Consider the following 25,501-nt stretch of genomic DNA (forward strand, 5'->3'; position numbering starts at 1 on the left):
AAGGTTTTGTTTGAAATGTTTTGCAAGTTGAACTCTCAAATGATACCTAAATTTTTCCTCAAGAAAAGGAAGTCACAAGAGAGAAGGAAGAAAACACAGAAGTCATGTCCCAAATTTGTACAATTTCCACCAGAATACAAAAAAAATTACTAAAGGGATAAAAATATAGTCAGTTTCAATAACATAATTCCTTTTTTTTTTTAGGGCTGCACCTGCAGCAATATGGAGATTCCCAGGCTAGGGGTTCAATCGGAGCTGTAGCTGCTGGCCTACGCCACAGACACAGCAACACAGGATCCGAGCCGCATCTGCGACCTACACCACAGCTCACAGCAATACCAGATCCTTAACCCACTGATCAAGGCCAGGGATTGAACCCACCACCTCATGGCTCCTGGTCAGATTCATTTCCACTGTGCCACAATGGGAACTCCCTAATTCTTTTAAAATTATTTAAATAATTACAATACCTTGCTACTAACTCTGGAAATTCCTTTGTAATTTGCTTTACTATATAAACAATAAACCATTCATCCTCAATGTTATCCCCAAACTTTGTCATGCCAAACATATGAGCAGGAACACCTCCTAAAAACAAAAGAAAAGAGATTATATAAACCAAATAAATTTGTCAGTTAAAATAAATATACAAATAATCATTCAATTAAACATACATTTATTGACTGACTATGCTCTAGGGACTATACTAGGAGCTGAGGCTGCAATCCTAACCAGGATGTAAGAAGCCTACTCTTGAGGAGCTTAGGGTCTAGATAATAGGATACAGACAACCAAGTATTTCAAACCAAGATGAGGAGCAGAGGTATACTTTATGCTCACATATTCCTTGGTGTATGTGATACTAAGCTATACTCATCTGGAGGAATGACCAGAAGTAGGCTTTCAGAAAGAGAGAACAATATGTGCAAAGACCAATGACAGACAACAGAGTACTCTGGGAGCATCAGAGGAAATTTTCAAACAAGTGCGTTATTCAAAAATATGTATAACTTAAACAATATACTCAAACAGCCAATGAGTCAAAGAAGAAATCACAAGGAAAATTAGAAAATATCCTCAGACAGATGAAAACAAAAATACAACATACGAAACACATGGGAAACAATGAAAGCAGTACTAAGTGGAAGTTTATAGTTAGAAAAGATCTCAGGAGTTCCCTTGTAGTGAGTGCAGTGCATTAAGGATCTGGCACTGTCACTACAGCAGCCCGGGTCAATGCTGTGGTACAGTTTTGACAGGCATGGACATAAATGAAAACAAAAATTTCAAATCAACAACCTAACTTTACACCTTAAGGAACCAGAAAAAGAAGCACAAACTAAACCCAAAGCTAGAGGAAGGAAATAATAAAGATTAGGGAAGAATAGAGAATAGACAAATGCTGGTTTGTTAAAAAGATCAACAAGGGAGTTCCCTTTGTGGTGCAGCAGAAACGAATCCTTAGTATCCATGAGGACATGTGTTTGATCCCTCCCTGTTCAGTTGGTCGGGGATCTGGCATTGCCTTGAGCTGTAGGTTGCAGATCCTATATTGTTGTGGTTGTGGATCCTGCATTGTTGTGGTTGTGGTGTAGGCCAGCAGCTGTAGCTCTGATTTGACCCCTAGCCTGGGAACTTCCATATGCTGTGAGTGCAGCCCTAAAAAGGCAAAAAAGCAAAAACAAAAAATGGGGGGAGGGGCTCTTCTCCCCCCTCTCAGCAGCCCAGGAAGCTATTTGCTTTTCCTTAATAAAGACTTTGAAAAAAAATCAACAACATTGACACAATATTAATTAGACTAAGAAAAAAAGAAGACTCAAATAACTAAAGTCAGAAATGACAGAGAGGATATTACAACCTATGCCACAGAAATAAAATGGATGATAAGAGGAGTTCCTGGGCACTGCAGCAGGTTGAGAAGTGGGCATTGTCAGTGAAGTAGCTCAGGTTACTGCTGTGATGCAGGTTTGATCCCTGGCCTGGGAACTTCTGCATGCCACAGACACCACAAAAATGGAAAAAAAAAAAAAAAAAAAAACCTGTAAGAGAACACTAAGAGCAATTGTACACCAACACATTGGATAACCTAAAAGAAATGCACAAAATCCTGGAAGCATACAACCTAACCAAGACTGGATCATGCAGAAACAGAAAATCTGAACAGATCTCCAACTATTAAGGAAGGTGATTTAATAATTAGAAACTTCCCAACAAAGAAAAAGCCCAGGACTAGATGACTTCATTGGAGAACACAACCAAACATTTTAAAAAGAGTTAACATCAATCCTCCTCAAACTCTTATAAATAAAACTGAAGAGGAGGAAACATTTTCAAATTTATTTTATGAGTCCAGCATTACCCTAATACTAACCCAGACAGGGAGATGGGATTAAGATGGCGGAACAGAAGGACTGGAGCTCAACTTCCCTCATAAAAACAACAAAATTACAACCAAATGCTGAACAACCTTCAACCAAATGGACTGGAAACTTTCAAAAATACATCTTACTCCAGAAGACAAACATGAGACCACATCAAGAGGTAGGAGGGGCGATTACACAATATAAGCAAACCCCATTCCTCCTGGATGGGAAGCCCACAGACCAGAAAGTAACTGTATCGCACAGACTCACCTACAGGAGTGAGAGTTCTGAGCTCAACGAATGGGGCTCTGGCAGAGGGAGAAAGAGCCCTCGGAGCATCTGGCATTGAAACCCAGTGGGGCTTGTGTGCAGGAGCTCCACAGGACTGGGGGAAACAGAGACCCCCATTCTTGAAAGGCACACACAGACTTTCATGTGCACTGGGTTCCAGGGCAAAGCAAAGGCTCCATAGGAATCTGGGTCAGATCTGACTGCAGTTCTTGGAGGATCTCCTGGGAAAACAGGGGGTGACTGTGGCTTCTTGTAGGGGGAGGATATTGGAGGCAAAGCTCTCAGGAATATTCAGCAGCGTGCCTTTCTCTGGAGGTGGCCATTTTGGGAAAATCTGGCCCCTCCCATCAGTGCTGAGAAGCCCCAGGCCAAACAACAATCCAGGTGGGATCACAGCCCTGACCATCAATAAACAGCCTGGCTAAAGACCCCCCAGGCACACAGCCCAATCTAATCTCACCCAGAGACAAAGCCCCACCCATCAGAGAGATAGGAATCAGCCCCACCTAACAGCTAAGTGATCTGGAGATTATCAGCCTCCAGGAAAAAGACTTTAGATGGTTGATGCTGAAGATGATGGAAGACATTGGTAATAAACTGGAGGCAAAGATTGATAATTTACAGGAAACAATGAGCACAGAAACACAAGATTTAAAACTTAGGCAAGCAGAGATGTAAAATACAATAACTGAAAAAAAAATTCATTAGAAGCAACCAACAGCAAAATACAGGAGGCAGAACAAATAAGTGAGGTGGCAGACAGACAGGTGGAAATCACTGATGCAGAACAGAAAAGAGAAAAAAGATTGAAAAGAAATGAAGAGAGTCTCAGAGAACTCTGGGACAACGTTAAATGCACCAACATCCGTATTATAGGGATGCCAGAAGGAGAAGAGAGGGAGAAAGGGACAGAAAAAATATTCAAAGAGATAATAGCTGAAAACTTACCTAACACGGGAAAGGAACCCACTCACTTAAATCCAGGAAGCATGACGAGTACCATATAAAATAAACCCAAGGAGGAACACCCCAAGACACATATTAATCAAACTTACCAAAATTAAAGACAAAGAGAATATACTGAAAGCAGCTAGGGAAAAGAAGCAAATAACATACAAGGGAACCCTGATAAAGTTATCAGCAGATTTTTTAGCAGAACTCTGCAGGCCAGGGGGACTGGCGTGATATACTTAACATGATGAAAGGAAAAAACCTCCAACCAAGATTACTTTACCCAGCAAGGTTCTCATTCAGATTTGAAGGAGAAATCAAAAGCTTCACAGATAAGCAAAAGCTAAGAGAATTCAGCAACACTAAACCAGCTTTACGACAAAGTCCTTTAGGAACTTCTCTAGGCAGAAAAGAAAAGGCTGCAACAGGAAACAAAAATACCACAAATGACAAGGCTCACCAGTAAAGGCATGTATACAGTAAAGATAGGAAATCATCCACACACAATTATGCTACCAAAATCAAAAATCGTGAGAAGAGGAGGGAACAAATGCAGGACACTGGAGATGCACTTGCAATTAAGAGACCAACGACTTAAAACAATCTCGTATATAGACTCCTATATCAAAACTTCAGGGCAACTGCAAACCAAAAATCTACAATTGATTCACAAACAAATATGAAAAATCAACTCAAATACAACACTAAAGATAATCATCAAATCACAAGGGGAGAGAACAAGAGAAGACAGGAAGAAAAAAGAGCAACAAAAACAAATCCAAAACAGTTAATAAAATAGCAATCAAAACATATATATCAATAATTACCTTAAATGTAAATGGACTAAATGCCCAAACCAAAAGACACGGACTGGCTGAATGGACACAAAAACAAGAGCCACACACCCACACACACACACACACACACATGCTATCTTTAAGAGACCCACTTCACTGCTAGGGACACATACAAGTTGAAAATGAGAGGATGGAAAATATATTCCATGCAAATGGGAATCAAAAGAAATCTGGAGAAGCAATACTCATATCAGAAAAAATAGACCTTAAAATGAAGAATATTTTAACAGACAAGGAAGGACACTACATGATGATCAAAGGATCAGTTCAAGAAGAAGATATAACAATTTTAAATATTTATGCACCCAATATAGAATCACTATAACATAGGCAACTCCTAACAACCTAAAAGGAGAAATCAACAATAACACAATAATAGTGGGGGATTTTAACACCCCACGTATAGCAATGGACAGATCATCTAGACAGAAAATCAATAAGGAAACACAGGGCCTGAATGAAGCCAGATGGACTTGATAGATATTTATAGGACATTCCATCCAAAAGCAACAGAATACACATTCTTCTCAGGTGCACATGGAACATTCTCTAAAATTGATCACATCCTGGGCTACAAATCAAGCCTTGGTAACTTTAAGAAAATTGAAATCATATCAAGCATCTTTTCTGACCACAATGCTATACGATTGGAAATCAACAAGAAAAAAACTGCAAAAAACACAAACACATGGAGACTAAACAACATGCTACTAAGCATCCAATGGATCACTGAGGAAATCAAAGAGGAAATTAAAAAATACCTAGAAGCAAAAGACAGCAAAGATACAACCCTCCAAAACCTATGGGATGCAGCAAAAGCTGTTCTTAGAGGAAAGTTTATAGCAATACAAGCCCACCTCACAAAACAAGAAAAAGCTCCAATAAACAACCTAATTTTATATCTAAAGCCGAGAGAGAGAGAGAGAGAGAGAGAGAAGAACAGACAAGACCTAAAGTTAGCAGAAGGAATGACATCATAAAGAACAGAGCAGAAATCAATGAAATAGAAATGAAGAAAACCATAGAAAAGATTAATGAAAATAAAAACTGGTTCTTTGAAAAGATCCACAAAATTGATAAACCCTTAGCCAGACTTATCAAGAAAAACAGAGACAGGACTCAAATCAATAAAATTAGAAATGAAAAAGGAGAAGTAACAACGGACATCACAGAAATACAAAGAATCATAAGAGACTACTATATGCAACTATATGCCAATAAAAAGGAAAACCCAGAAGGAATGGACAAATTCTTAGAAAAATACAATCTTCCAAGACTAAACCAAGATGAAATAGAACAGATGAATGGACCAAACACAAGAACTGAAATTGAAACTGTGATTAAAAAACTTCCAACAAACAAAAGTCCAGGACCAGATGGCTTCACAGGCAAATTCTATCAAACATTTAGGGAAGCGCTAACACCTATCCTTCTGAAACTACTCCAAAAAATTTCAGAGGAAGGAACATTCCCAAACTCATTCTATGAGGCCACCATCACTCTGATACCAAAACCAGACAAAGATACCACAAAAAAAGAAAACTACAGGCCAATTTCACTGATGAACATCGATGCAAAAATCCTCAACAAAATACTAGCAAACTGCATCCAACAATACATTAAAGGGATTGTATATCATGATCGAGTGGGATTTATCCCAGGGATGCAAGGATTCTTCAAAATCTGCAAATCAAGCAGTGTGATACACCACATTAAAAAACTGAAGAATAAAAACCATATGAGCCTCTCAATAGATGCAGAAAAAGCCTTTGACAAAATCCAACACCCATTTCTGATAAAAACCCTTCAGAAAGTGGGCATAGAGGGAACCTACCTCAACATAATAAAGGCCATATATGACAAACCCACAGCGAACATCATTCTCAATGGTGAAAAGCTGACAGAATTCCCGCTGAGATCAGGAACTAGACAAGGATGTCCACTCTCACCACTACTCTTCAACATAGTTTTGGAAGTCCTAGCCACAGCAAGCAGAGAAGTAAAAGAAATCAAAGCCATCCATATTAGAAAGGAAGAAGTAAAACTATCCCTATTTGCAGATGACATGACATTATACCTAGAGAATCCTAAAGACTCTACCAGAAAACTGTTAGAACTCATCCATGAATTTGGCAAAGTCGCAGGATACAAAATTAATACACAGAAATCGACGGCACTTCTATATACTAACAATGAAAAGATCAGAAAGAGAAATTAGGGAAGCAATCCTGTTTACCACCGCATCCAAAAGAATAAAATAACCTAGAAGTAAACCTACCTAAAGAGACAAAAGACCTGTACTCTGAAAACTATAAGACACTGATGAGAGAAATCAAAGATGACACAAATAGATGGAAAGACATACCATGCTCGTGGATTGGAAGAGTTAATATTATCAAAATGACTATACTACCTAAGGCAATATACAGACTCAATGCAATCCCTATCAAATTACCAAGGACATTTTTCACAGAACTTGAACAAAATATTATAAAGTTTGTTTGGAAGCACAAAAGACCCAGAATAGCCAAAGCCATCCTGAAAAAGAAAAATGGAGCTGGAGGAATCAGGCTCCCTGACCTCAGACTATACTACAAAGCAACAGTCATCAAAACCGTATGGTACTGGCACAAAGACAGAAATATAGATCAGTGGAACAGGATAGAAAGCCCAGAATTCAACCCATGCACCTACAGTCAGCTCATTTATGACAAAGGAGGCAAGAATATACAAGGCAGAAAAGACAGCTTGTTCAATACGTGGTGCTGGGAAAACTGGACAGCCACATGGAAAAGAATGAAATTAGAACACTCCCTAACACCATACACAAAAATCAACTCAAAATGGATTAAAGACCTAGATGTAAGACCAGACACTATAAACCTCTTAGAGGAAAACATAGGCCAAACACTCTCTGACATAAATGACAGCAACATCTTTTCAGATCCACCTCTTAAGAGTAATGACAGTAAAAACAAAAATAAACAAATGGGACTTATTTAAACTTAAAAGTTTCTGCACAGAAAAGGAAACCCTAAACAAAATGAAAAGACAACCCACAGAATGGGAGAAAATCTTTGCAAATAAATCAACTGACGAAAGGATTAATCTCCAAAATGTATATACACCTTTTGCAGCTCAATACCAAAAAAACAAACAACCCCATCAAAAAATGGGCAGGAGATCTCAACAGATGGTTCTCCAAAGAAGACATGCAGATGGCCAAAACACACATGAAAAGATGTTCAACATCACTCATTATCAGAGAAATGCAAATCCAAACCATGATGAGGTACCACCTTACACCAGCCAGAATGGCCATCATCAGAAAGTCTACAATCAGTGCTGGAGAGGGTGTGGAGAAAAAGGAACCCTATTACACTGTTGGTGGGGTTGTAAATTGGTGCAACCACTGTAGAAAACAGTATGGAGATTTCTCAGAAAACTAAAAATAGAACTACCATTTGATCTAGCAATTCCACTCCTGGGCATCTATCCTGAGAAAATCGTGACTCACAAAGACATATGTATGCCAATGTTCACTGCAGCACTATATACAGTAGCGAAGACATGGAAACAACCTAAATGTCCATGACAGAGGAGGTGATAAAGAAGATGTGGTAAATTACACAATGGAATACTACTTGGCTATAAAAAGAACAAAATAATGCCATTTGCAGCAACATGGATGGAACTAGAGACTCTCATACTGAGTGAAGTAAGTCAGAAAGACAAATACCATATGATATCACTTATATCTGGTATCTAATATATGGCACAAATGAAACTTTCTACAGGAAAAAAATCATGGACATGGAGAACCAACTTGTGGTTGCCAAGAGCAAGGGAGAGGGAGTAGGAGGGTCTCGAATTTTGGGTTAATAGATGCAAACTATAGCCTTTGGAATGCATAAACAATGGGATCCTGCTGTATACACTGGGAAATATGTCTGGTCACTTGTGATGGAACATAATAATGTGAGAAAAAAGAATGTATACATGTATGTGGAACTGTGTCACCATGCTGTGCAGCAGAATATTGACAGAACACTGTAAATTAGCTATAATGGAAAAAAAAATCCTTAAAAAAAAAAGAAAAAGAAAAGTAGATGTGGTACATCTGCACAACAGAAATATTACTCACCCTTTAAAAGGAAAGAAATAACAGCATTTCCAGAAACATGGATGAACCTAGAAATTATCATGCTAAGTGAAGTCAGTCAGACAATGAGACACAAACATCAAATGCTATCACTTACATGTGGAATCTAAAAAAAGGACACAATGAACTTCTTTACAGAAGAGATACTGACTCACAGACTTTGAAAAATTTATGGTTTCCAAATGAGGTTGGAGGGTGGGGGATGCACTGAGGGTTTGGGATGGAAATGCTATAAAATTTGGTTGTGATGACTGTTGTACGATTATAAATGTAATAATATTCATTGAGTAAAAAAAAATAAAGCCAGACAAAAACCAAGAAAACTACAGACCAATACCTCTGATGAATAATGATGCAGAAATCCTCACAAAACACTAGCAATCTGAATTCAACAACACATTGAAAAGATACACCATGACCAACTGGGATTTATTCCTGGAATGCAAGGATGATTTGACATATGAAAACCAACCAATGTAATATACCATATCAACAGAATGAAGGTCAAACAAGGGTACTGTGGAGTGTCTCAAGAGCCACCATGGCAAAAAAGCAAAAACAAAATAGGTGGGAAGAGCAGCCCAACCAATTCCTCTCCCTACTCCAGATCTCCCAAGCTTCTTCAACTAGAAAAGTTCAAATTAGAGTGTCTATTTTATCTACCTTACATATTAAACTTCAATTTGAATTTCATCCAGAAGCAATGCAGAACTGTTAAAGGGTATTAGGCAGGAGAGTGACATAATCAAATTGATGTTGTAACTGGCAACAGTGTCAGGAACTGGAGACACTGGAACCAAAGAAGTTAGGTGACCACCGCAGTCTTTCAGATCTACAGAGGGTCTAGACCGTAACCAGGTGTATAAAAGGAGCCATATTTGAGGAGTAATAACATGAGGATTTGAGCTTTAGTGCCTGACTGAATAGAGTGAAGTGAGTAGTTGAGTATGATTTTGAATTACTAATGAGCTTGACAGCTACATGGATAGCAATGCCATTAAGCAAGATAAGAACACCCTGTAAAAATAATTTTCTAGAAAAAAATATAAGGAATTGGCTTTGGATGTGCAGTGCTAATGTGACAATATTCTTGCCAATAAATATCACGTGTTTCTGTGAATAGGAGTTCAATAAAATTAACAGCAGGGAAGACATCCAGCAACTGCTAACCAAAAAATAAGCAGATATGCACTAAATTAAGAGCCAGAAGGACGGTATCATAAGACGTCAGATCTGAAACAAGACCCTACATAAGTCGCTGCATGAGTAGAGCCTTGGTCACCTCTCCATAATTCATTTTTAGTGAAGTTATAAGAAATGACAGGGCAAAATGCCCTACTGGGCCAGAGGTCAGATCTCAAGCACTGACAACACAGGAAATCAGTGAAGGAAACTCAAAATACTTCTGAGTGGGCCGATAATGGTCATTTAGTTCAATTATTTCTCTTTAGCAGCCAGGCAGAGCCACTCTAATTTTTTTAAACTTTTAAAAAATGTTTATTTATTTATTTATTTATTTTCTTTTTTGGACTCCCAGCAGCATATGGAGTTCTTGGACCTGGGATCAGATGTGAGCCACAGCTGTGACCTATGCCACAGCTTCAGCAGCAGCACTTCCCCACTGTGCCAGGCTGGGCACTGAAACTTCGCCCCACCACTCCAGAAACACCACCAATCCCATTGTGCCACAGTGGTAAATCCCAGGCAGAGCCACTCTTAGATCCTCACTAAAATAACTACGTGAAACAAGGCAACCTAATACACACACTGTTAAGACTGAGGAATACAGAGTAACAGCTAAAAGAACTATGGTTAAGGAAGACACATGCTTGAACCTGTTTAGTATAGGTACCTAGATACATTATGGCATAATTAAGTAATTAAATTTCAAACGAAGAACCATGGCTAATTAATATTGAGTATATATTAGTTCCTAAGGTAATGACTATTAATTTTCATCAATATTAATTTTAAAAAGTTTTTTTTTTTTTAAGTTCAAGGGCTTAACTGAATATAGGCAAATATCACTAATCTAAAAAGTTCAGGCTCTAAATCTCCTGACAACACTGAATGAAATATGAATATCATACATCACTGTTGTTAGAATGACATTAAAAAATCACACATATCCAATCAAAATAAGTGAAAGAGCCTCACCTTTCCCAGGTTTATATTTGAGATTGAAAGGCTGATTCTGCCAGATATAGGGGACCAGCATAGGTGCAAACTGGGTCATTATCTTCTCAATATAATTTTGAAGAATCTCTCTGTGTTTTTCTGGGTCCCTTAGTTCATCCGATATCAGGAACAGGCGGTACTCTACAGTATCTTCCACTGTAGCAAGCTTCATATTTTCCTCCATTCTTCTTTGAAAGCTACATTTAAAGTGGCAATAATATAAACCATACAAAATAATGCAGAAGTAATATCCCATTCCTTGAACTATTCTAGGCAATTCCATTAATGTTGTTTTCCAAAATTCAGTTATCCACATACAATCATCATGATTTTTGCCTTGACCACATACCAATTATAGCATTTAATTAAAATTCTTTCAATGACATTTTTATACTTACAATTATATGAAAGCAACTTTTGATACAATACAGTAAATGGAAATCTAGTACTGCATTCCCAAGTTAATAAGCGTGTAAAAATGAAATAAAAAATGTTTGCCTTTGCACTAATAGTGGTGCATGTAACACACGGTCAGAAACAATGCAATAACATCTCTTGAAATATTGACAAAAATTCCAGTTCTGCCACTGGTCCTAGTTGTGTCATTCTGGGCATTTCATTTTCTCTTTCTGGGGCTTCCCCCTAATTGTAGAATGAGAATGTTATTTTATCATTTCTAAAATCCGTCTCTACTTTCCTCCCTTCATCCTCTTCTCCCTCTCTTTCTCTCTCTTTACTTTCTTTCTTTCTTTCTTTTCGTTCGTTCGTTCTTCCTTTCTTTCCTGCCATGCCTGTAGCATGCATAAGTTCTCAGGCCAGTGACTGAACCCATGACACAGCTGTATTTAACCTCCTGAGCCACCAGGGAACTTCTTCCCTGAATTTTTATTGTTTAAACACTCTTAAGAGTAATCTCCCTTACTCTGCAGAATTTAAATCTTTCCCCTTGTACATCATGGGTGAATTCAAAACTACAAAACATTTATATCCTATCATTTCACCCCAAAATAATCTGCCCATGGCTCTTGATCCTACAACAACCCGTCCCAAACCACCGCCCTCCGCCCCTTTTCAGGTCTCAGAGGGTATAAATAACTGTTTTCTAAGGATTTCCCTTACAGACAAAAGTACTAGCTTACTATTGCTGCCAGGTGAGGCTTGTTAAAGAAAGATATTGCACTGGATGGTCCACTTTAAGGCTGTGATTCGATTTTCAGGCTTATTTGGTTTTCCAAGGAACTAATAAAACTAAGTCGAGAGGAACTTGCATCTTCTATCCAGACACTCACTACAGTCCAGATTGACAGATAATAAATACTCACCCACCCCAGAATGCCAAGCACACCTTATTATGAAGAATTTAGTGTCAGGCTAGAAGGGACTTTGAGATCACTCAGACTGACTCCACACTGTACATATGAGGAAACCGGGAGCACGGCAGGAGAAGCAACCAAGCAGCTGAGGCCGGACTAGGTTCTAGCGCTCTTTACTCAAAACAAGGGTCCCTTCTTCATCCAACAAAATGAAGCCAATTTCGCTTCCAGTTCTAAAGCCTGGGCCTCTTCCTCACGTCCCTGCTGCGGCACCTTTCCTCAGCCTTCTCTCCTACCTCGTGGGCTGCCAGCAGCAGCCAAAGCCCGGCTCTGACTGGATCCACACGCTTGTCTAGGACCTGAAGCCAGCGGAAACTTAAGTCAGAAACCGGCTCAGCTCCGGAACTCCCAGCGTCGCCTTTGCTAGGTGTCGGCGGGAGTATTAGGCGGCTGCACCTGTGCGTTCGTCACTTCCGCCCCCACGGGGAAACAGGGAGGGGAGAGGACTGGAGAGGTGGGGATCCTGGGGTGGTGGCGGTCCGGAGTCTAGGAGACGGGGCGTGACGGGGCCGGAAGGTGGCGGGAGGGGGCCGAGCCGGAGCTGGCGGGAGGGCCAGGCCCGGAGGCCCCCACCCTGGCTTGGCCGCCCCGGCCGCGGCTGAGGAGGAAGAGGAGGATGATCTCCAGATACACACGGAAGGCGGTGCCTCAGAACTTGGAGCTGTGAGTGGACTGCTCAGCCACCCAGCTGGGGCCGGGGGAAGCCGTGGCGGGCCGCAGGCGCTCTGGGGACCCTCCTTGACCAGTCCCTTGCTCCTTTTTCTTTCCCAGGGCGAGGGAAAGAAAAAATTCTTTGAAATTTTCTCCTCCTAGCCTTGCCGGACGTTGCCCCTCCAGACCTCCATCTCCAGCTAAGAGCGTGTTACCAGTGCAATCCCAGGACTTGACCCTCTTGGGCTGCACTCCCGGGGCTCAGGAACTGGGTTTCCTAAGGCATTTGTAGTTTCCGTTGTGTTCCATGCCCCACTTTCCATGGCCACTAACAACTCGTGAAGTTATTAATAACTGAGTCCTACAATAAAGTTGAATACGTCTAAAGCCAAACACCCTGCGAAGCGCTTACATGCATTAGCTTACTTAATCCTATCAATAAGGATACCAGATAGGAACTCTTATTTTGTACTTCCTACAAGATAAAGATCCCAGATCTGAAGGTTGTATCGTGCCAAAGATCACACAGCTAGGTGGTGATGGAGCTGAAGTATAGACCCGTTATCAGTCTGATTCTGAAGTTTGTGGTCATAACCATTACATACTGTCTCCCCACCTCTGCGTTGAAGAGTCAGAATCCTCAGGATCAGGTTTGCTTTTGAGACTTTAGAGAACAGATATTTCCAGCTTGAACAACTTAGTGAAGTGTTGTAATTTAGGAAGTAATGATAATGTCATACATTTATTAATGCTTTACACTTTCAGAAACTTTCACATCTTAATCTTTAAGATGGATATGACCATCTTCAATTTTCAGCAGAGGAAGTATCAGAAAGGTACACATCTTAAGATTATATAACCAATAGGTTTTTGAGCTTGGGCTTTTTAACCCCAAATCCCAGTTGTTGTTTTTCTCCACTAAGGTATGTAATTTTAGCAACCATACATTTATTAATTAAATATTAATTATATATGGTAATAACAGCTATGGTATTTTCAGTCACACCTGGGTTTCTGGTTAGACTCTTTTCTAGCCTTCTGAATTTTAGGCAAATTACTAATTTTTTGAGCCTTCATTTCTATAACATAGGAATAAGACTTTATCTAAAAGCATGTCTAAAATGATGGCATAGGGCTTGACATTTAATAGGGCCTCAATAAATGGTCATTTCCTTGTTCCTTCCCACCTTTATTTGGTGCAGTAGTCATACAAAGAAAATCAGTCTGTGATCTTTCCTTGCCTTTCAGAGGCTTATTATCTAAGTAATAGGACAGGACACAGAAGCAATTCAGATAATAAAGATTTTTAGGAACTAGGAAGAAGAAAGTCATTTCCCAATAAAGCAAATGTGGGTTAGCTAAAAATCTGCTTTTATAATTAATTCTGGCCATTCTGAAAGTGAAAAAAAATATCTTTCATCGAAAAAATTACTGATAGGCACTTACTGGGCCAGAATTATTGACCCACTATCATTGTGTTATTTGTTCTCTATTATTGATTTGATACTCACTAAAGATAACTCTCCCAAAAGATGATTCTCTAGAAGTGTCAAAATAATGTGAATAGTGGAGATGATGAAGATTATATGCATCTAAATGAGAGTATATTAAAAGTAATTTTATTTTTTAAGTAATTTTAATTTTAGGTGTTATAATTGATAATTTGCTTTGAAGAAGTAACTTTAGTTTTCTCCCTGATGGCTCCAAATTACAGATGTTGAAAACAGTTTGGAATAAAAGTCATTTTCAGCATATATCTTAAGATTTTTAAAATAATAAATCTTAAGCATAAATGTATAATGAATAATACAATGACATAACCGTCACCTACATTCAACAGTTGTTAGAATTTTAATATATTTCCTTCTTCTTTCATCTTTATCTTTTTTCCAGCCTCTCTGTCATCTGTGAAATACGGAAGGAAAACTCCAGACACTGTCATTTACCCTATATACTTCATTATACATTTCTAGAAATTAGTCATTTTCTCGTATATATTTCTTTGGTATTATCTAATTGTCACTTTATAACCAAATTTTTCTGACAGACTAAAATATGTCTGAAGTTTCTATTCCATAGCTGGAATCCACATTTCTGATCCCCACCACTGTCTCAAAGGCAAGTTTTTGGTTGTAAGATCATTGAATGAGTGAAGGAGAAATATATCCCTACACAATGCCATCCCCACCATCTGAGAAAGAATTTAAAATACAAGCTCTGCTGACTGGGTCTTTACCTTTATCTATAAATATAAAAATGATACAATTCACTAAAATCTCAAAACTATTCATTTATTCTGAGAAATCTCAGACAGACTACTTGGATTTGAATCCTGGCTCCATCTCTTAACTAGCCATATGACCTTAAGTTGGTTACCTCATGCCTCTGTGCCTCACATTCCTTAGCTGAAATAAGAGTATTAGATGTAAAATATATTTCTGCATATTAAAAGCCCTATGAAGACTTCTCATAAAGAAACCTATGTAACTCTGTTTAACCTATCTTGTTATTTGACTGTAGGATTTTGTGGGGAAGGAAAATCTACTGTAGATGATTAGGATTGGAACCAATAATAATTGACCCTAAAGTTTATTCTAAGGTACATGTTGAACTCTCTGGAACAGTACTGTCCAATGGAAATATAATACAAGCCATATATATAATTTAAAATTTTCAGGTAGTCACTTTAAAAAAATAGTATAAACAGGTGGAATTAACTTTTTTACCTTTTTATTTTGAAATAAGTACAGACTCACAGGTAGTCACAAAAAATAGAGTCCCATGAAATCCTCCACCCAGCTTCCCCCAATGAAGATAACTTATGTAACTATAGTATAATTGCAGGAGTTTCCTTGTGGTTAAGAATCCAGCACTGTAATGCAGCGACTCAAGTTCAGTCCTTGACCAGGGAACTTCTGCATGCTGTAGGTGCAGCCAAAAACAAACAAAAACAATATAGAGAGCTGTTTGATTATCACCAAGAAACATTCTCATGCATCCCTTCATAGTCACATCAGTTCTCTCTCCATGTCCTGGGAACCACTAGTCTTTTTTCCACCTCTATTGTTTTGTGAATGTAATATGGATGGAATCATAGGAGTCCCCTTGTGGCTAGTGGTTAAGGATTTGAGGTTGTCACTGCTGTGGCTTGGGTACAATCCCTGGCCTGGGAACTTATGCATGCCAAGGGTGCAGCCAAAAAATAAATAAAAGGAATCATAGAGTATTTTTAACCTTTTGAGGTTGGCTTTTTTTCACTAAGTATGACATCCTTGAAATCCATCCACATTGTTGCATGTATCGGTTCATTCCTTTTTATTGATGAATCACATTCCATTGGATGGATAGACCAAAGTTTAATCATTCACTCATCAAAGGACATTTCAGTTCCAATTTTCTTTTTCAATTATAAAGCTGCTGTGAACATTTGTGTACAGATTTCTGTGTGAACAGAAATTTTCATTTCTTTGGGTCAATGCCCAAGAGTTCAATGGCTAGGTCTTATGATAAATGCATGTGTTTAGTTTTATAAGAAACTATGAAACTATCCCAGAATGGCTATACCATTTTATATTCCTACCAGCAATGATGAGACACCCAGTTTCTCCATATCCTCACCTGCATTGAGCATTATTACCATATTTTATCTTATCTGTTCTAATAGGTGTGTGGTTTTACATTATATTTTCAATTTGCAGTGGAATTAATTTTAGGAATATGTTTTGTTTAACCGAAATATATCCAAAATATTATCATTTTAAATGTAATCAGGATAAAATAATGATATATTGTACATTCTTATTGTACTAAACTTTGAAATCCTATGTGTTTTACACGTAAAGTACATCTCATTTCCAACTGACCACATTTTTTCTTTCTTTTTTTCTTTTTATGGTCGTACTTGTGGTATATGGAAGTTCCCAGACTAGGGGTCGAATCAGAGCTGAAGCTAAGGCCTACACCACAGCCATGGGAACACCGGATCCGAGCCGCATCTGCAGCTTACAGTAATGCCAAATCCTTAACCCACTAAGTAAGGCCAGGGATTGAACCTGCATCCTCACAGAGACTATGTTGGGTCCTTAACCCACTGAGCCATAATGGGAACTCCCCAACTGACTGCATTTTAACTGCTAGTGGCTAATGGCCTTGTATTGGACAGTACAATTCCAGAACAGCAAAAAGTAGGTTACTGAAAAGTATGTATTTTTTCTTTACAGGAAATATAACTTTTTTCTCTCTTTTATAGGAAAGGAATAACAAAACATGCTCTTAATCATCATCCCCTTCCAGAGCAGCTGGATGAAATTTCCTCTACCAATGACAGCCATGAAAAAGATACAAGTTCCCAAAGGTAACAACACAAAATGTACTTGTTTGCTTATTGCACTTGATAATGGCAAAAGTTTTGGGGGTTTGGCTTAGCATTGGTATCAAGCCTTGTACTAACGAAACAAAACAAAAATTTTTACCACATTTTCAGTACCATTCTACTTTCATTCTGTAACAGCTAATGAAAACAAGATCATACTTAACTTTTATAACTTTTGAAAAGCAGCATTATGAAATAGTTAAAAGGACATTCAGGAGGAATCCAACAGATCTAATTTTTAATCCTGGTTTTGCCACCTATTAGCTGAGTAATATTGGGCAAGTTGTTTAGCTGATAGTAGTATCTCTTATAATGAGGTGTTGTGAATATAAGTGAGATAAAGTATAGTAAATGCTGAATAAATGTTAGCTGCAGTTATTTATTTACTTTTAATTTTATGGCTGCATCTGTGGCAAGTGGAAGTTCCTGGACCAGGGATCGAACCCACACCTCCTGCAGGGACCTAAGCCACTGCAGTTGGATTCTTAACTTACAGTGCCATGGAGGGAACTCCTGCAGTTATTATTTTAAGAAAGAGAACAGAGGATACTGTACTCCATAGAGTGCTCTGAGAAGCAATGTGGTATCATAGAAAAATTATGGTCATAAAACTTAGTTTCAAAATCTAGAACTAGGAGTTCCCATTGTGGCTCAGTGGAAACAAACCCGACTGCTACCTATGAGGATGTGGATTCAATCCCTGGCCCTCCTCAGTGGTTAAGTACCTGGCCATGAGCTGTGGCGTGTAGGCCTGCAGCTCCGATTCCACCCCTAGCCTGGGAACTGCCTTATGCCATGGGTGCGGCACCCCCCCTCCTCCAAAAATGCAAAACCTAGAACTAAATTTCAAATTCTTTGTCTTTAAAAAGGGGTTGAGTTTTATATCACTGGGTTGTTGTGAGGATAAAATGGGGTTAATATCTGTGAAAGCGCTTTGTAAAGAAAAAGTGCAATACAGGTTCAGATACTATTCTTAGTATTTCCAAAATACCTTTAGTTGTCAAGGGTAGATATTATAAGTGGGATGTTAAAAAGTATTTGTTGTAAACTAAGTCTAGAATTAGAATGGTTGCCATCAATTCTGTGAGAATTAGATTGGACCTTACTATGATGCTTACATTTCAAGCTCTTCATTTATTTTTGCCTCTGTGGATATATTTGTATACATGCTTATCACCTAATAGATTGCTGAGTAGTTAATGCTGCAGAAACTTGAGGAAATATAAGCATTTTTCTGTTTTCTCTTCTTCCAAATTGTGCATTTAGTGAGTCTGACATCACACAAGAATCACCTTTTACATCAGCTGACACTGGGAATTCAAGGTCTGCTTTTCCAAGTTACACAGGCACAGGGATCTCTACTGAAGGGAGCTCGGACTTCTCCTGGGGATATGGTGTGAGTTTTATGTTATTGGTCTGAGGAATTGCTTGGGAGATTGTTCTGGGAGTTAGGATTTATCAGTTTTGTCAATTAATTTCATTCCTTCCCTCTTCTACACTGTTTCTTTACCCTTTAAAACAGCTGTTAATAAGCATCATTTTTCACCCTCTTTCAGTATTTTCTCTATTTTATGGATGTAGTAGTTGATCCTTAGGGTTGATGCTTAGTGTTTAGCTTAAACAATTGCAGGTTATTATGGATCTGGGCTCTGGATCTACTCCTTTTGCTATGTTCAGTCCATTAATGTGTCTCTCCACCACTAAGATTATCTTGTTTAAAATGTTTTTGAAAGTTTATTACTAAGCCATGTGGACTGCAAAAATGTTTATGATATATGGACCTTAAAAGAAAATTTGAAAGACAAGTTTTATGCATATTTATCATCTTGATGCCATTAAGTATTTTTATTTCTGTATCTTCTTTCAATCTATATTTGATTTGGCCTAGTTATAGTCACAGTCTACATATAATATTTATGCTCTCTTTTTTCACTTATAATTATTTTATATTTTCATAATACTGACCATATACAGTATAGTCAACCTGCTTTCTTTACAAAAATCCTGCTAAGGAGTTCCCAATGTGTCTCAGTGGTTAACGAATCCGACTAGGAACCATGAGGTTGCGGGTTCGATCCCTGGCCTCGCTCAATGGGTTAAGGATCCGGCGTTGCCGTGAGCAGTGGTGTTGGTCGCAGACATGGCTTGGATCCCACGTTCCTTAACCCACTGAGGGAGGCCAGGGATTGAACCTGTGTCCTCATGGATACTAGTCAGATTCGTTAATTGCTGAGCCACAATAGAAACTCCTCGTAGAGACATTTTCTTTTACTACTTCCATACTTGTCAATTTGAATAGTTATATATAGTTATATAGTATTTCCTTGTTTTAATATATCATAATTGAATAATTTCCTTATTATCTGATACTTGGGTTTTCAGTATTTATTAAACAAATATTAATTGACCCCATATTAAACAAATATTAATTGAGACACTGGACTTGGAAATATGAGGTGAATAAGACATTCAGTACTCTAATGAGGGTAATTTTTAAAAAAGCAAATAAACAAAATAACTACAAAAGTTGATAAGTACTCTAAGGAAGACAACGGGATGCTGACATGGAACATTATAAGGGGGATTCACTTTAGGTAGGGTTATCAGATAGGGTAGATCTAAGACTTGAAGCCTTAAGAGTCAAATATGTGAAGAATGAGGAAAAAAGCTTCCAGATAGGTAACTAGAAGCCTATGCAAAAGCCCTGAAGAGGAAGAGATCTTTATGTTTTAAAGGAAAGTGTTTGGTATGTTCTTACAACTAGAAAAAGGTCAAGGTGATTGAAGGATGGTGTACCAGGGAGAAGTGCTAATGATAATGGAGAGGTAGGCAGCACTAGATCTTAAATTTTATCCTTAGGTAATGATTTAATTAATTTGATGACTTCCTGTGAGGTTTAAGTGTGCTGACTATATATTTTCTCTCAGTTGTCTCTATATTATAATTAGGATCTCTTTATAGATTATGAATGTCATACAAATGTTTCCCATTCCCCTGCTTTCCTTTGGTATTTACTGTGTAGCATATATATATATATATATTTGTCTTTTTTTTGCCTTTTCTGGGGTCACTCCCTCAGCATATGAAGGTTCCCAGGCTAGGGGTCTAATCGGAGCTACAGCTGCCGGCCTATGCCACAGCCACAGCAACATCAGATCTGAGCTGCGTCTGCGACCTACACCACAACTCACAGCAATGCCGGATCCTTAACCCACTAAGCGAGGCCAGGGATCAAACCTGCATCCTCATGCTAGTCAGATTCATTTCCACTGAGCCACGACCATTTCACTTTTGACCTTCATTTCTTTATTAGTCATTTCATTTCTTCTTTTTTTTTTTTTTTTTGTCTTTTCTAGGGCCGTATCCACAGCATATGCAGGTTCCAGGCTAGGGGTCTAATCGGATCTATAGCCACCGGCCTACACCACAGCCACAGCAATGCCAGATCTGAGCCACATCTGGGACCTACACCACAGCTCACAACATCACCAGATCCTTAACCCACCAAGCAATGCCAGGGATTGAACCCGCAACCTCATGGTTCCTAGTCATATTTGTTAACCACTGAGCCATGACAGGAACGCCTATTAGTCTTTTCTTTAGAAAGATGGACTATTATAATATTTTTCTTCATAACTTTTTAATGGAATTTGCATATTTAACTTTTTAACTTACTAGACTTTTTTTTAAAATTTAAAGTCTAGTTTATTTACTAGACTTTTAAAATAGTATATGGTGTGAGGATACTTAAGTTCTTTTGCTATGGAGCCTACTTTGAACCATTTTTCTATATTTGACTTAATAGCATGTGGTTTTCATGCTGTTTTGAAAATCTTTAGGACACATCTACTAGTATTCATTAAACAACATACGTTATTTGGTATTTGTGTCTACTTTTTCAGATAAACTGTATTTTCATTTGTATGAAATTTTATAAAATATTCATGAAGGATTTAATTAGTATTGCATTGTAACTTTATATTAAATTAGATATAGGGAGAACTGAAATTGAATAGTAGATGCTAGGCTCTGCTTATTACTTTATAATCACATCTAAATCATTTGTCATTTTAACCGATTTTAGTGTTATAGCTAGAAATTTTATTTAGATCTTCCTTTAGTCTCTATCATTTTATTATTTACTTTGAATAAATCTCTTGTCATAAGATAGAATTGATGTTAAACCTGAATTTAGTATTTAATTATATATATTACTTGCTTTTGAACTTAAGTGTCTTTGAGTTATCACTGCTATATAGGAATACAGCCCCCTCCCCCACTTTAACTAATGACCTACTACTTGGCTGGAGATTATATTCTTAGGTTTATTTATATTTATAATCATGCTGGAGTTTATATCCTTAGGTTTATTTCTTCTAAAATATTGTTTTAAAATTCAAAGTTAATACAATGATTTGAAGGAAGACTTTCCTTTTTAATTATGTCTTTTTTTTTTTTTTTTTTTCTTTTTGCTATTTCTTGGGCCGCTCCCACGGCATATGGAGGTTCCCAGGCTAGGGGTCGAATCGGAGCTGTAGCCACCGGCCTATGCCAGAGCCACAGCAACACGGGATCCGAGCCGCATCTGCAACCTACACCACAGCTCACGGCAATGCCGGATCGTTAACCCACTGAGCAAGGGCAGGGACCAAACCCGCAACCTCATGGTTCCTAGTCGGATTCGTTAACTGCTGCGCCACGACGGGAACTCCTAATTATGTCTTTTATTTAAAGTTTTACAATAAAAAAATCATAAAAATATCTAACCCAATTCTATTTTAGTTTTATGTACTTTGAGTTGATTTTTTAAAAAACAGTCAAGTAAAACTTACTCTAGGAATGCAAAGATGGGTCAATATCTGTAAATATTAATATGTCTAACAGTGAATTAAAGGAAAAAATATGATCAAACCAATAAATGCTGAAAAGGTACTTGATAAAATTATAAAACCATACCTTATAAAAATTATCAATAACATAGGAGAAGGAAACCCTTGAATCTTGATAATGACCATTTGCCAGCTGAAGAGCAAATGCCAGTTTAAATGTCAAAACATTAAAGCTATTTCGATTAAATTAAGGAACCACACCCCTCAGGGTCAAAAAGACTGCTTAGATGTTCTCTTCGCCCTTCTTGGGCTCCTACCATACAACATGCTGTCTTCCTACACAGACACCCTCCTTATTTTGCTTCAGTTTCAATATCTTATACCAGGCTTCCCTCCAGGTTGATGCTTTCCTTATTCTATTCTGGCTTTGAAACCCCATGCTGAGTGTCTCTTGAGGCACTGGTTAACAGGCAGCACATATCTACAATTTCTGAGAAAAAAGAAACTCATAAGATGAACCCCTGTTTACTCTGGCTTCCTGTCTGGGGATAACTGACTATGGAAATGTCAGCTAGAATCCAAACAAACAATGATGGTTCCATTGTGCTGAGTAACAGAGATCAGAGTTCAGGGCAGACGAGACAGTTGGAATCTTTGTGATGGGGGAGATAACACCAGAAACTAAATAAGTCAGTAAATATAAAAGTCTATTTTTTTGTGTGATTTCCCTAAAAGATAATTGACTGATTAAACCAAAAAATGTACCAGATGGAGTTTATATTTGGAGAAGTAAAGATGAGACAAATACAGCTCAAAGGATGGGTGAATATAAATGGAATTATACTGTTATAAAGTTACCTTTGTGAAGTGTCAGATATCGAGAGAGAAGTAAGAAAGAGGGAAGTATGATGTGGTAAAATACTGACTCTAACGAGACGTTGATAGGTTAAGAATACACATTACTGTCCCTAGAGCAAGCATTAAAAAAATTATTAGGGAGTTCCGTTGTGGCTCAGTGGGTTAAGAACACAATATGGTCTCTATGAGGATGCAGGTTCAATCCCTGGCCCTGCTCAGTGGGCCAAGGATCTGGCGTTCCTGCAAGCTGTGGCATAAGTTGCAGATGTGTCTCAAATCCATTGTTGCTGTGGCTGTGGTGTAGTTCTGTACCTACAGTTCCAATTTGACCCCTAGCCTGGGAACTTCCATATGCTGCAGGTGTGGCCATAAAAAGAAAACAAAAATTTTTAAGAAGAATAAGCTAAGATGCCAATAGGGGAAATAAAATGGAGCAGGAACAAATATTCGATTAACCCAAACTAAGAGAGGAAAATCAATGAAAAAAGGAAATGAACAAGAAAGGACCCCCCCCCAAAAAGGAGGGACACATGGAAATAATAGCAAGATATTAGATTTCAACCCAACCATGTCAATAATTAAAATAAATGTAAATGGAATGGATTAAAAAATGTATAAAGTGGGAGTTCCCTCTGTGGCAGGGCAGGTTAAGGATCTGGCATTGTCTCTGCAGCAGCTCAGGTAGCTGCTGAGGCACAGGTTCGATCCTTGGCCCAGCTCAGTGGGTTAAAGATCTGGAGTTGCTGCTGTGGCGCAGATGTGATCCCTGAGCCAGGAACCTTCATATGCTGTGGATGCAGACAAAAAAAAAAAAAAGATAAAATGCAAACTGGATTAAAAAAAGCAAGACCCCAACTATATATTATATGGAAGATATCCACTCTAAATATAAAGTCATAATTTGGTTGAAACTAAAGGAACAGAAAGTTATATACCATGCACACAATAAGCTGACATGGTTATATTAATTTGAGACAAAATAAACTTCAAGACATGGAGTTGATCATTAGGAAAGAGGAGTATTTTTTAGTGATAAATACGCAGTTTGCCTTAGCTGAGGCTGCCATAACCAGCAGACTGTGTGGCTTAAACAGCAGACATTTATTTTCTCACAGTTCTGGAAGCTAGAAGTCCAAAATCAAGCTGCCATCAGGGCTGGCTGCTGATGAGGCCACTTTTCCCAGCTTACTATATCCTCACCAGCCATTCTCCTGGGCGCACATACACAGGTAGAGAGATCTCTGATCTCTTCTTCTTATAAGAATACCAGTCATATTAGGTAATGACTCTCCCCTTATGACCTCATTTTATCTTAATCTCCAACTTAAAGGCTCTGTCTGCAAATGTAATCATGTTGCAGATGAGGGCTTCAACATTATGAATTTGAGGAGGACACAGTTCAGTCCATAACACAGTACACCAGGAAGATATAACAATTATAAATAAGTCAACATCTAACAGAATTTCAAAATGTATGAAGAAAAACTGCTAAACCTAGAGAGGACTAGGTGAATCCACAGTTATCATTAGATATTAATAAAACAATTAGAAAATAACTAAAAATGTAAAAGATCTGATGCTACATCCAACAAATGCAGAGTATATATCCTTCTCAAGTGCATATGGAATGTTCACAAGGACAGATTGTATGGTGGGCCATAAAATAATATTGTTCAAAAGATTAAATCTTACAGAGTATGCTCTGATCATGATAGCATTAAATTAGAAATCAGTACCCAAATAAAGAATTAAACAACACTGTTCTATATATTAAATTACAAGGAAAATCAAAAGGTATTTTGAACTACATGATAACAAAAACACAAAATATACAAATATGTGGATGCAGCTAAGTAGTTCTTACAAAGAAATTTATAGCTTTAAAGAGCTATTTTAGAAACAAAGAAACCTTTAAAATGAATAACCCAAGTTTCTAGCTCAAGATTCTAAGAAAGAAAAATAAGTTAAGCCCAAAGTAGGATGAAAGAAATAATTAAAAGCAAAATCAGTGAAACAGAAAGTAGGTAAATAAAAGGGAAAAGGAAAAAATCCAAAAGTTGATTCTTTTAAAAGGGTAATAATTAATAAATAAGCCCTCTACTGATTTTAGTCAAAAAAAAAGCAAGAAAATACAAATTAGAAATATCAGGAATGAAAGAGATAATTACTGCAAATCCTAAGGCATTAAAAGACTAGTAACAGAATAACATGAGCAATTTTATGCCAATAAATTCTGTAACATAGATGAAATGGACAAAACTCCTCAAAAATCTGAATTGTTCTAAAACTTGTAAAGAAACTGAATCAAGAAACTCTCACAAAGAAGTCTCTAGACCCAGGTGGAAAAACATGCATTTGTGAAAGAAATAAGCCACAGAAACCTTTTCTAAAAAATAGTAGCATTTTCAATTCACTTTATAGGTCAGCATAATATTGATGCCAAAATTAAGATGACAAATCTTTCCCTGAAGCAATAATAAACTGGATATAATGGTCAAAAGCAACCATTTCAAGGTTCTGAAAATTCACTAAAGGTACAGAACAAGTGGAGTAGCAGTTATTCATGAAAAATCACTAGAACTTTGAGTTAGGAACTATAAGAGTCTGTTCAACTTA

At 37.8% G+C, this 25,501-nt stretch overlaps 2 protein-coding genes across 9 annotated transcripts in view; one reads left to right on the top strand and one right to left on the bottom strand.

The window, feature by feature from the left end:
- The window catches only part of ECD (ecdysoneless cell cycle regulator), a 33,755-nt gene extending 21,200 nt beyond the window's left edge, over positions 1-12,555 (bottom strand). For 2 of the 6 annotated variants that reach the window (XM_005671096.3, XM_003359230.5), the window contains exons 1-3: positions 12,412-12,555; positions 10,782-10,999; positions 471-588 (exon numbers count right to left, since the gene is read on the bottom strand). In XM_005671096.3, the coding sequence (XP_005671153.1) occupies positions 471-588; positions 10,782-10,986 (323 nt within the window). In that variant the 5' untranslated portion in view covers positions 10,987-10,999; positions 12,412-12,555. Of the gene's footprint in view, positions 1-470; positions 589-10,781; positions 11,000-12,124 lie in introns of all 6 variants that reach the window. The other 4 variants (XM_021074317.1, XM_021074320.1, XM_021074316.1 and 1 more) reach the window with 4 other exon arrangements.
- FAM149B1 (family with sequence similarity 149 member B1) overlaps positions 12,590-25,501 on the top strand; it is a 73,166-nt gene continuing 60,254 nt past the window's right edge. For 2 of the 3 annotated variants that reach the window (XM_013983338.2, XM_021074321.1), the window contains exons 1-3: positions 12,590-12,838; positions 17,076-17,180; positions 18,465-18,594. In XM_013983338.2, the coding sequence (XP_013838792.2) occupies positions 12,792-12,838; positions 17,076-17,180; positions 18,465-18,594 (282 nt within the window). In that variant the 5' untranslated portion in view covers positions 12,590-12,791. The remainder of the gene's footprint in view (positions 12,839-17,075; positions 17,181-18,464; positions 18,595-25,501) is intronic. The other variant, XM_021074322.1, reaches the window with a different exon arrangement.

The sequence above is a fragment of the Sus scrofa genome, chromosome 14 (assembly GCF_000003025.6).
Source record: "Sus scrofa isolate TJ Tabasco breed Duroc chromosome 14, Sscrofa11.1, whole genome shotgun sequence".
Lineage (NCBI taxonomy): Eukaryota > Metazoa > Chordata > Mammalia > Artiodactyla > Suidae > Sus > Sus scrofa.